At 41.1% G+C, this 13,407-nt stretch overlaps 1 protein-coding gene across 4 annotated transcripts in view; it reads left to right on the forward strand.

The window, feature by feature from the left end:
* PLA2G6 (phospholipase A2 group VI) overlaps nucleotides 1–13,407 on the forward strand; it is a 1,377,288-nt gene that overhangs the window by 128,972 nt on the left and 1,234,909 nt on the right. For all 4 annotated transcript variants that reach the window (XM_044068476.1, XM_044068486.1, XM_044068491.1 and 1 more), the window contains exon 3: nucleotides 1,380–1,563. In XM_044068476.1, the coding sequence (XP_043924411.1) occupies nucleotides 1,380–1,563 (184 nt within the window). The remainder of the gene's footprint in view (nucleotides 1–1,379; nucleotides 1,564–13,407) is intronic.

Below are 13,407 nucleotides of genomic sequence, written 5' to 3' on the forward strand. Positions count from 1 at the left end.
ATGAACTACTGAAGAACCTTTACTTGTAAAAAAAGATTCAACTTTGTTGGTAATAAAGATTCAACTTTGTTGGTGGCTGAGATCCACCTGGAATCCTATATGGATCTGTATTGATGAGATATCTCTGTTGATGGTGGTGGGGTTGCTGACTTTAATTTTAAAACATCTAAAGTAGTCAAAGGGAGGCTTTCATGGAATAGAAGGAAACTTCTCCTGACTATACCATTCTGCAAGTGAGATAAGAACCAGAACAGTGAACATGATAGGGAGAAATTCCTTTAGGACCCTTCAGTACTGGGAAATCCTTAAGAGTCTGTTATTAAACGAAAGGTGATGACAATAAATTACCACAGTCTAAATAAAAACCTCCCTGAGCATTTTGACTGGCTAGAAGAGATGAGCTTGGACTTTGTTTTAGTTATAGAGAGTTGGTACTGAGTGAATTGTGGCTAGAATTTGGCATGTCAGGTTATGCAGTATGCATGACAGAGTGATCAGGAAAAACATGTACTGAGGTAACCATGTAGATCCATGAGAAGGAATTTGTGGTTGTGTGTTGGTGATGGGGATTATTTACAACGTATCACTGAAAAAGGGTACTCTGAGTAGGGAATACATGCAGAACCATATGATGCATGCAAAGATGCAAATAAAAAACTGAAAGTTGTAGAAAAAAAGGACCTGAATATGTTAGATGTTAATTGGAACGCCTTTATTTCTGCAGTTTCTAAGAACAGACATTATTTCATGTTCTCCGTGATGCATGCTTAGTGCAGCTAGTGGTGAATCCAGTTGGCAGGGTTTGATCCTAGTTCTGTTATCCATGGAAGAGGCTAGAGAGGTAATTCTTCTGACAGTGAATTCCAGGAATATAGTATCAATGTTAGGCTGATTTGCCAGTAGTTCCTGAGATGGAATTTTTACTGACTTTTAAAGATTAAAATAATATTGTTACCTCCCAGAAACAACCTTACAAATACTTTTGCTGTACTGTGTTCTTTGTCTATAACTTGTGTGCCTCTTGGGACATAATTGGCTTGTATTTCAATGAGTAGTTATCTAGCAAAAGTAGGAGGGAGTTTAATTACTTTATGTAACTGCTGTCTTCTTCTTTATAGTATTCCTGAAGTACTACAGAGATCTAAGAAAATTATCTCTCTCCCTTCAGGAGCTTCTCCAGCTCAGCATATATTTGCGTGATTTGCATTCATTACTGTGTTCATAGTCACAGCACCAAGATCCTAATTTCTAGTGGTGTAGCTGTTTAATCTGCATGTCATAATTTACATTTATTTAAATATATTGTTAAAATGTTTGGATTTTCTGCAGGGCGGTTGTTTTTACATGTGTCATCTCTGTGTCTCTTGTCTCTACCATAGCTATATCAATAGTAGAGAAAACAAAGAAGGTTGCACTCCACTCCATCTTGCTTGTAAAAAAGGAGATGTGGATTGTATCCGAGAGCTTGTAGATGAATGTCAAGTTAGGCTGGACCTTGTTGACAACAATGCAGAAACCGTCTTCCATTATGCAGCAAAGCAAGACAACTTCAGAGTTGTAGAGGTAAGAGGTAGTAAGTACACTTTCTTCTTTGTGAATACCAGCAGTGACAGCCTTTCAGACACTGGATTATTAAGAGTTTGATTGTCAATTTTTAATTTTAACTTGGTATTATAAAACAGATGGTTGTTAAGTTAGTTCTTGGTCTTTGGTCTTTGCTAGTACTTGGTTTGATAGTATTAAGTGGCATATGCACATCTCTAATGCTAAGTGTTGTATGTAACCTTTAACTTACCGAATTTTAAATAACCAGCAAACAAAATCAGTCACTCTGTCAGGTTTTCTTATGACTTAATTGTTTAGAATGTAAAGAGATATTGTAGCAAAGTCTTTCTATTCATATGTTGCGGTATTCATAACATGAAGGGAGTCTACCGCAGGCTTCCCCGAATGTCCGGTCAGTATACAAAAGTCTAAAGCTACTGCAAGGTACATGCGATGTCGCACATAGGATCCCGTCCAGCATCAGTCAAAGTGTAACGTCAGGTATATAGCAGACGTTGGCACGTACCATCCTCTGAACTTTTCTGTCGCCAGTCTGAACGTCTTCTCTGGTCATTTGCTCTTTAGCAAAGGTACCCCATTGGGGTATTTTCTTACACTTTTTTTGTGTTACTGTTGCTTGCTGAGGTTACATGTAATCTGGGAAGGGCAAATATTAATGTTGAAGGCAAATTCCACATAAGGATTCTCACAACCTGTTTGTTTTGCCTAGGCCCTAACCACAACCATACCTCCTGTGCTATTTGTAAGGCCTTTGTCCCAAAGACTGTGCATCATCATCTCATTTCTCTTAATTTGTTTCTAGAGAACCAACGTCTTAAGCACTTAGTGTGCGACATTGTGGAAGGTATGTTGGGTCCTTTAGGGGAGCCTGCTCCGAAGAAGTCCAAGAAATCCAGGCCTGAAGTTTCTGATGCCCCTCCAATTCCAGATGTTTCTCCTGAGGCCAGTGTTGTCCCTGAGACCTGTTTGGAGATAGGTGGAGATTCTTCCATGGGTGCCGTTGTGGAGGCTGGGAAGGATCCTGCTAGCACATCCTTGGGGATATGCAGATGTCCTCCTTGGACATAGGGGGGAACCCATGCTCATTGTGTCTGAAGGCCCTCGAAACATTACACAAATCCTGGTTCATGAGGATGTCCCTAGCAATATTGTTGAATGCCGGCCAATGTGGGGTCCTTGCAGAAAGCCAAGCATTCTTCTCCTTAGGAACAATCTACTAATTGGCAAGCCTTCTCTAGTTTCCCCACAAAAAAAAAGGATTAAAATTGAGGACTCCTCTGAGGAAGGTTCTTCTTTGGGTGAGTCTTTGGCATTCTCTGCCCAGATGTCTTCTGCACTGAGATGTGCTTCCCCAGAGGAGGAATCAAATGGGACTGACTCTCCAGGAGAAGATATTACCTTTGGAGAGACCATTTTGAAGAGGAGATAATTTTTCAAGTGGGACTGCTCCCAGATCTCAGGCATTCAAAAAGGATATTATGATGTTTTACAGATGGATTCCCCTTCCCCATTTGTAGTACCTCCTGTGTTTTTGGCCTTCTTGGATGCTTTTTACTTTGCTACTAAGTGTTCTGATTCTCAACCGTCTGGTTCTATAAAGTGCCAGAGGATTGTAATTTTTTTGCTTGCCTTTCTGAAGACCCAACTGCAGTCTCAGTGGCTGCAGATAAAACCCTCTAAGGTTTTGTCTTCTACCTCCCTTCTACCCTTGGACAAGGAGAGCAAAATTATGGAGAGGTTGGGGAAAAAAGAATGTACTTCAGGTACTCGGGTCTTCAGGGCCATTAACTACCAGACCCACGTGGCTAAATATTCTTTAGCCCTCCTTTCTCAAGCCACTAAGCTCCTTTCTGAGCTTCCAGACTCTAACATTAAATCCTAGCTTACTTCCGTTCTGGGTTCCTCTGGTCAAGTGGCACATCATTCTATTAAACGCAGCTATGATGCAGGAGACGCGTCTGCCAGAGGGGCTGCATCTGGCTCTGTACTTTGAAGATACTCTTGACTGAGACTGCAGCCACTACCAGATGACATCAAAGCTAAGATTATGGATGCTCCACTAGATTCCAAGGCTTTGTTTGGGTCTGCAGCTGCAGATTTTTTAAAATATTTGCAAGAAAAGGACAAGGAGCTCCAGGATCTTAAACATATATTTGTGTCACCAGTTCCAGGATTTCAAAGGAACTACCCTCTAAGACCACTTTTGTAAGGAAGCCTTCTAGACATCCTTCTTCCAAAAGTAAAAAAGGTGCCTGAAAGCCTTACTCTGTCAAGTTTACGTCTGCTTCTCCTACTGCTTAGAAACCGCCCTTTCTGAGCAAGCCAGTAAGTCTTTGACTACCTACCTATTTGCAGTCAGACCCCTCTATCCTTTCATCTTTTTAGATTCCTTCCTGGTTGGAAACAGATCACCCAAGACTCCTGGGTCCTTTTCATTATCCTAAGGGGATACTTTATTGGTATGGAAGCCTACCTTCAGGGGTATTCCACAACCTCCAAAAGATCAGTTGTCTTTTCTTTCATCAGGTAATTCACATCATGCTCACTCAGGGTACCATTCAAGAGATTCCTCCTTCCCAAATAGGAAGGGGTTTCTACTCAAGAATGTTCCTAGTCCCCAGAAGTGATGGTTCTTGGAAACTCATCTGTCCCATCTAAACATCTTCTTAAAGGTGCCTTCCTTTTGCATGCTTTCCTTAAACACTCTGATCCCTCTCATTCTTCCACATGCCTTTATGGTGTCACTGGACATCAAGGATGCCTACCTTTACATCCCCATTCATCCTGTTTTCAAGAAGTTTCTCTGCTTTACTATTCTTTCCTCACATTTTCAATTTACTGCCTTGCCCTTGTGGTCTATCTACGACACCAGGGGTCTTCACAAAATGCTTAATTCCTTTCATTGCTTATTGCAGGCTTAGAGCTATTCAAATCTTCCCTTAGCTGGATGACCTCTTCCTTCAGGCTCATTCTCCAGACATATTTCTTCAAAACCTTCAGTTCATAGTATCTGTTCTGGAAAGTCTAGGATTTACTATTAATTTCCAAAAATCCTTCCTCATGTCTTCACAAGACCACATCTTCCTATGATGGAGAATTCAGACAGACAAGATGTTGGCTTCCTTGCCTCCTCAGAAGGTCTTGCATTTAACTTCTTACTCCCAAGCTGTCATTCCACTCCAGTCTCTGACTGCCAGGGAGATTCTCTGTCTGCTGGGCTTCATGGCATCCACTGTTCCTATGTTACCTCTTGCCAAGTTTCACATGAGGAAACTCTAGTGGTATCTCAGGTCAATTTGGATGCAAGATGCTCATCCACTAGATTTTGTGATCCCTCCCCTTCCTTGCTTGAAGAAAGAATTGGAGTGGTGGATCCAACAGGTGTCTTTGAATCCAGGACTTCCCCCTACAACCCCCCTTCCATCTCAGGAGTTGTTCGTGGGCACCTTGGATGTGGGATGGGGTGCAAACTTTGCCTCTTGGAAAGTTCAGGACGTGGTCTCCTTCCCAATTGAAGGAACACATAAATATAAAGGAAATGAGACCTCTCATTTTTGCCCAGCTAACTTTTGATCCTCTTTTTCAACCAGATCCATTCAAGTAGTTCTCAGACAACACCACAGTTCTGTGGTATGTCAACAAGCAGCGGAGGACCAAGTCATATCTCCTGTGCAGGGTGGCTTTCAAGGCATGCTGTCAAGTCTTGGGAGTTGACAACTCAATATCAGCTGACTGTGCAGGCAGTTTACATTCCTATCAGTCTGAATGTTGTGGCAGACACATTGAGTAGGTCCATAACTCAATCCCATAAATGGATCTAGCACAGGGATGTGTTTCTGGACATTATTCACCAGTGGGGTACTCCTCAAGTAGATCTGTTTGCCTCCCCTATGAATGGACAACTTCCAAAGTTTTCTCAGGCATGGAAGATAGACAATCTAAAAAACATCCAGCACTCTTAAGTGAGAGTATCAGTAGGACTTTAATAACTCGACTGTTTCAAAACATATTAGTGTAAAAATATTACACTACAAATAGAACAACCAAGGTATCACTAACAACTTTTTCAGAATAGATTTCTTTCTTTTTCTCTTTTGCCCAGTACTACTGGGATCCTTTTGGAAAACTTAATGCTTTTGAATTAATCAAACGGTTTTCCTTGATTACAATCCCTCATGTCCCTCTTGAATTTACTATTTTTTTCTATCTTTAAATTCCTTTTCAAATTCAAGTAGATCTGTGATTATATATGGAGTGACCATCAAATTGTTTGGCTTGTTCACAGACACCAGTAACCTCTGATGTAGAACAAACTACCCTACGTTCATAAAAGGAGTGTAAAATCTCAACAAAACGCATGGAAGAAGATTGTTGTGCTTCAGTCCATGCAGCTACTAATGACTCATCAGGCTGACCCACTAATGTTTTAATACGGATACATAGGCCTCTGGGTGTAAGACCTTTCAATTTGTAGGCCTTAAAAAGTTTTAGATGCCAAACATTAGATCAATGATTTTTCATAGATTTTAGAAGTTCAGCAAATAATTGAGAACATTGTAGCTCTGGATTAGAATCATTACATCTCATGGATCCTAAATCAGAATCCATCCCAAACACCTGAATATCATCTTTGTTGGCAGACAAACCTTATAAAATGGTCATAAGATCCATTGTAAAGCTGACAGTTTTTAAACACTGCCCCAAACAAATTTTGACTCGGTCAGCCAAACTAATAGTTATGGGTAAATTTGTAGATGCAATCAAGTAAGTGTCACAATCAGCAACTAAGCCTATTGGATTGTGACCAATCTTTCAAAACAAAAACACGTAATGTCCAGCAAATATTATATGGAAAACCAGGTGATGGACCTAACAACTAACAGAACAGCCGATAAAAGCCGAAAAAATAAGAACTATGTGTAATGGCAAAGGTTTAGAGTATCAAATGATATAAATATTCCTGATTACAATATATTTGGACTTGAGCCGACAGAAAATAATATACAAAACAGTGCAAACACTCATATGGCTTGAAGGCCTGTCTGCACCTCGTGTGCCAATAGCTATGCCAACATGTTTTTAGCTTTATGAGAGGAGAACACACTATTTCAGATGGAGTTTTATATGAGATATGTTCCCTTTTATCGACTTTTTATTGATGACCTCTTTCTGATATGGACAGGTGATACAACGAGTCTGGGCATTTTTGTTCAACAATTGAATAGTGCTGCTGACTACCCTAGGTTTAGATGATGTCTTTTAAAGTCAGGGTTGAATATTTGGATGTTTGTTGAGAGGCTGAGTAATGGTTTGGTCAACACGGGATGTATAGGAAGAGCTGCTGTAGGAATCACCTACTTCATAGATATAGCATGCATACCCATTACGTCTTTAGGAAGATAATTAAAGGACAGGACATGAGGGTTTCCAGACTCAATGCATTGGATGAAGGCTTTCAATTCGAATTATTGAATTTCTGACAGAGGTTATAGGACCCATGAGATTGAGAAAGGGCTCTCAGACTTGCATAACTTAAGGGAAAGTAGAGCATCCCCATATTATGCACCCACTCAAGATTATGATACCCATATTACAGTTAATGATGGAGTGAGAGGTATGAAGATACCCATGTTCTTTACTAGTAACAGCAGTGATATCTTGGATATTATCAGGAGAAACTGGGAGATTTTAACAGTGGTCCCAGTAGTAAAAGAGATTGTCGGTGTTGAATCAAGGTTCAGATTTAAGAATAAATATAGCTTGAAGAGATTACTCTGTTATCCAACAAACAAGTCGGATCGATCTTTAGAAGTTAGACCCTACACTTATCCATGTGGCAAGTGCCGGTTTTGTACATTTATTAATAGTAGTGGGAACTTTAAGCATCCAGACACTGGCCAGATTTTTAATTTCAATGCCTCTCCCTGCTGTGAAACATCATATGTGGTTTATTTAGCTGAGTGTATTATTTGTCACTCATTCTATGTAGGAAAAAGTGATAGGGCGCTGAAAGATAGAATAAGGGAACACTTATGTAATACTAGAATATGTTCGAGCAACAGCGCCCTATCCAAGCATACTTTATTGCAAGGAAATGATCACATATTTAAGTTTATGGTGATACACATTAATGTACATAGCCTATGAGGAGGTGACATTAGGAACATGACAGAAGGTAGAGCGGTCAAGTGGATACTGAGACTGAGAGCAGGTAGGGGTAGAGGCCTCAATGAGAGGGCATCCCTAAAACCTGCACTTAAATCTAGAAGAGGGTTAGTCTCACTTTGCTTACTGGTATCTAATTTTTTCAGAGGTCATCATATCTTATGTTTTCATATATTCATTTTTAAGTGCCTTCATTTATATGAAGATTTTATTATATATATTTTAACGTTTATCTAAGGCTGCTTATATTAAGTCTGTGGCTAAAAATTGCTATTCTGTGACAGCCTAGCTATAAAGATAGAGGCAAGTTTATGTAAGGATGGTATATGTCTTTAAATTTTGAACTTGCATTCAGAACTGATTCTTTGGATTTTATTGGTTGACTAATTATATTTAAATGTCTTTGTTTGACTAAGATGCTATTACTGGCCTGAAGAAGCTTATAGCAAAAGCACTTACTGTTTTTTTATTATTTTTTTATGTAATAAAAGTTTTATGGTTCGTACACTGCCTAGCTGTCTCACTGCTATCTTGTGTGTTGGACTGTTTAGATCTCTAATGCAGCCACAAATGTCAACCCTTCAGATGACATTGTGGGTAATCCGGTCAAATGGAAGAGGTTTTGCCCACAAGACTCTTTACCAACCTTCCAATACTCCTACTCTATCCACCATCATCACCCCCTATCATAATCTGAAGTCCTTACATTCATCTCAGAAACTTCTAATTAACACATCTAAATTTACCAACAGAGCTGGGGATTCTCTCTTCTCTAATACTGTAGGAAAATTTTGGAATCTCCTACCCAGCGAACATTCCTCAAGTGTCCTCTATATCACTCTTTAAAAACAGACTGAAACTTTTCCTCAAAACACACTGGTTATGCCCCTGTACTAAACCTGACTAATCCTCCACTCTACCCAAATACTGTCAGCACATCCTATACCTTACCTTTCTCACTCTCTATTTCATTATTTCCATCCCTCTGAATACTTATTAAAAAAATGTATATATATATATGTATATATATATATATATATATATATATATATATATATATATATAATGTATTTTTTATTACTAAACTCATTTTATTTTCAATCTGCCTCTTTTATTGTTTATTGTACCTACTTGTATATGGAATTAGCCTGTATACCTCCCCTTTTTTTTTCTATATTAAGTAATGTACCTACTTGCTGTTTTGAATTTTACACTGTATTGAATGCATTTCATATTGTATTGACTTCTGTCCTCTCTGTATTATTTCTGTATTATCCAGTTTTGTACTTGTATACACATCTGAAGTTATTTTATATTGTCCTGCAATTTTATTATCATGTGTGTCATGGAACTTTTCTCCCCGGGCCTCTACTGAAAATGGACATATATCCAGTTAGACTAGCCCGGTCAACAAATGTAAAATAAAGTAAAATAAATAGGTTTTCCATAATCTTTCCAAAGATATACAACCATTGTCTGTGGATATCCCAGTGGTTCTGTCTTACCTGTGTGAATTACTGAAGACTGGGCTGTCTTACTCTTCGGTAAAAGCTTCTCTGTCAGCCATTTCTGTCTGTCTGCCTGTGAACCCCCCCCCCTTTGGCTTCTAGGTTGGAAGTCAAACTTTTCTTGAAAGGGGTCCTTCATATCAGACAACCCAAGGAAACCAGTGCCTCCTCCTTGGGATTTAAACTTTGCTTTGGAAAAACTTACATTGCTTCCCTTTGAACCAGCAGTTTCATCTTCCCTTCAACATTGCACTTGGAAGACCGTGCTTCTTTTGGCTATCACTTCAGCCAGAAGGATTTCAGAACTTCAGGCCTTTATGGCTTCTTCTTTTACTGTTTTTCACAAGGGTAAAATTTCCCTACACACTAATCCCTCCTTCATGCCTGAGGTGGTGAAAAATTTGTCTCTTAATCAGTCTATTACTTTACCCACCTTCATTACCTCACCACAGTCTGATAGTGAGAGGATCTTACACACCTTGGATGTGCATAGTCCACTCAAGTTTTATTTGGATAAAACCAAATCTGTTAAGAAGTCTGACCATTTCTTTGTTTCCTACCATCCCAGGGCTCTGGGTAGACCTGCTTCTAAGCAGAAATTCTCTTCCTGGATCTCTAAGGCTCATCTCCTTTTGATATGTGTCTCATGGGGAAACCCTTGGATGTTCATCGTGCATACAGCTGCAGTCATAACAGATGGGTTCTCCTGCCATCAGGCGGGTCCTCGGACGGCCAAATTCCAAAGTCTAGGTCCGGCGTCAGTTGTCATCGCTTCTTCCCTGACGTCAGTGCGACAGGGGTATAAAAGAACCAGCCGACGCCATTTTCTTCAGTCTTTCTTGCCGCGCGGTGCCCGAAGCAGAAGCATTTCGCAAGTGCCGGTCGGCCAGCTCCTGAGATTACGAAAAATTTGGAACCGAAGTCTTCTTAAAAGCTAAGTACCCCGTTGGGGAAACTTTTTCTTGCCTCAGACCGATGTCAGACAAAGTTAATAATTGTATTTCTTGTGGGAAACAAATACCGCATAAGGATTTCCATTCCCTCTGTATACCTTGCTTAGGCCCAGACCACGACGTCTCGGTCTGTCGCTTTTGTGCTACATTCAACAAACGCACTATTAAGCGTCGGGCGGAGTTCGCCCAGCATTATTTTGGGAAAGCATTTAACTATACTATGTCGTCAGATACTCCGACTCCGGTTTTGTCTAAAAAACACAAAGACAAGGACCGACACACGAGGTCAGCGGCCTCTACCGACATTGGCGGTGTCTCCTGTACCCGAGGACGCAGGCTCCTCGGCCCACACCCTTACTACAGATACCGAAGCCACGCTTGGCGTTAAAACACAGAATGTGGACAGGTCCACCTCCACTCAAGGTGTCTTCAGACCTTCCTCTTCTTTCTCCATCAAGGCTTTCACCAAGTCTAAAGCTACCATGCACCCTAAGAGACCAGCTACACAGGGCCCATCTCCAGGCCCCATGCCTAAGAAACTGATGCTTAAAATGGCTGAGGATTTAATTACTTTAATCAGAGGTTCTCAGCCACCTCCGGACAAAAGACCCAGAGTGGAGGAAGATTCCCCCTCCTCTGATCAGGGCTCCATAATTTCAGAGCACTCTGATTATCAGGAGCAGTCTTACTCCCCTTTTGAAGACTCTGATGCAGAGGAATCTATTACTTCTGTATCCCCCCCTGAGGATTACTCATTTGGTGAAACTCTGCATACGTTAAGGGAACACTTCCACTGGGAAGGCCAGGATTATTCAGATTCCAAGAAAAGGCTCAGGGAATTTCTTTTGTTACCCCAGCACAGGCCTCTGGCTATACCTCCTGTCCTGGATATCCTAGATGATGTTTACTCGGAGGCCTGCCTTAATCCGGACTCTCTTCCTGCAGCTCTAGTTAAGCCTGACAGGTACTACAGGGTTCCTGACTCACACCAATTTCTATACAAAAGCCATGCTGCTGACCTAGAAACCATCTCACAGGGGCCCAAGTGAGTTAAGGCCTCCATTGCCAAAAACCCATTGCCTTCCGAGAGATTCCAGATCCTTAGAAAGGTGGGGAAAAAAGGTATATACCTCGGCTACCTTATACATGAGGGCCTTAAACTGTCAGTTTCATATGCTAAAATACCAACAGTTTCTGTTATCTCAATTGAAAAGTAAAATGTCACAACCTGAACAACCAGACATGAAGGAGTTGCAGGATTTGATGCATAGGGCAGAACAGGTGGGTAAACATACCTTACAATGTGGTTTTGATGCTCTAGAGGCCTCATGTAGAGCTGCTGTTACAGGCTCAGTCATACGTAGGCATGCCTGGCTCAAGGAACAAGCCTTGCCTGATCATGTCAAAGCTAAATTACTAGACGCCCCTCTTCAAAAGGATGTACTATTTGGGGCAAATGCTGAGGAAGTATTACGGAAAATGGAGGAAAAGGCTAAATCAATGCAAACTGTGAAAGAATTTCTGCAGGTTCAACCCCCACGTTTTAGTAGAAATTGGCCTTCCAAAAACTGGTCCTTTCCTGCCACAGACAGACCCCAAAGAGGCAGATACAGGCGCCCGAGGGGCAGAGGACAAACGCAAGGCTCATACAGAGGCAGACAATGGCAAACTCCTACACAAAGAGGTGGTGAGGACAACTCGCAATCTTTCAGAAAGCAAAACCAATGACTTTCCCCTTTGCATGCCAACCAGGTCTCAAATGGCAGCCCCCTTAGGAGGAAAGCTGGCACTATTCTCAAAATATTGGCATATTGTCACAATGGACAAATGGATCCTGAACATTATAAACAGAGGCTACAAATTCCATTTTCATACCCTTCCAAAAATGTAAGGCATGCCAAACCTGCCACACAATCAAAGGGCAGAGGCACAAAAGCAAATTTCAGATCTTATAAACATGAAAGCTATTCAAGAGGTACCTACACATGAACAAGGTCAAGGTTTTTATTCCAGGCTATTTCTGGTGCCAAGGAAGGGAAAAGATTGGAGACCTATTTTGGATCTTTCCATCCTAAACACATTCCTACTCATACCAAAATTCAAGATGCTCACTCTACAGCAACTTCTTCCCATGCTGGGCAAGGAGTCTTGGCTGGTAACATTGGACCTCAAGGAGGCATACCTGCATGTCCCAGTCAAACAAAATTGCAGAAGATACCTCGGATTTCTTGCAGGTTCAACCCATTATCAATTCTCTGCATTTATCTACTGCGCCCAGAGTATTCACGAAATGCCTGGCATCAGTAATTGCCTACTGCAGACTTCAAGGGATACAAATATACCCTTGTTTGGACGACTGCCTGATGCAAGCGGACAGCAAGCACATTCTTCTGAAACATCTGGCTTATGTAATAATGTTATTAAACTCTCTAGGATACACAGTCAGCAAAGAGAAATCAAGACTAATACCCTCTCGGAAGATAATTTTCCTGGGTGCCAATTTGGACACAAACACCCAGATGGCCTACCTCACGCCAGAGAAGCAGGGGCAACTAATTCAATATTTCAGAACACTGGCAAATTGCACCAGGCTGACTGCAAGGAAAATCATGCAGGCTCTGGGATTCATGGCATCTTGCATCTTACTAATCCCATGTGCAAAGCTGCATATGAGAAAACTACAATGGTACCTAAAAACATATGGTCTCAACACAGCCACAGTTTGGAAACAATAATACCACTAATTCCATGTCTGCAAAAGGAATTTCTGTGGTGGGCTCAAGCATGCCAAACAAACACAGGTCTTCCATTCAGCAAGCCTCAAGCAAATCAAGTCATCACAACAGACGCCTTGGACTACGCCTGGGCGACATGACAGACCGGTGCATTCAGGGCAAATGGACCCAAAAAGAAAAGCACCTTCACATCAATCAAAAAGAAATGCTAGCAGTAATAAATGCTATTACAGCTTTCAAGGACCTTCTACAACCAGGTCAGCTATTGATAAGAACAGACAACACCACAGTTATGTGGTACATAAACAAGCAGGGAGGAACACATTCTTATCCCCTATGCAGACTGGCCATGTCACTTTGGAACATGGCCATGGACTTACAAATGGAACTACAAGCACAGTACTTGCCAGGCAAGGAAAACATGCTGGCAGACAACCTAAGCAGGAATATGACAGATCCACACGAATGGAAGTTGCATCC

Source organism: Protopterus annectens, chromosome 1.part0 (genome assembly GCF_019279795.1).
Source record: "Protopterus annectens isolate FY-2018-M chromosome 1.part0, PAN1.0, whole genome shotgun sequence".
Lineage (NCBI taxonomy): Eukaryota > Metazoa > Chordata > Ceratodontiformes > Protopteridae > Protopterus > Protopterus annectens.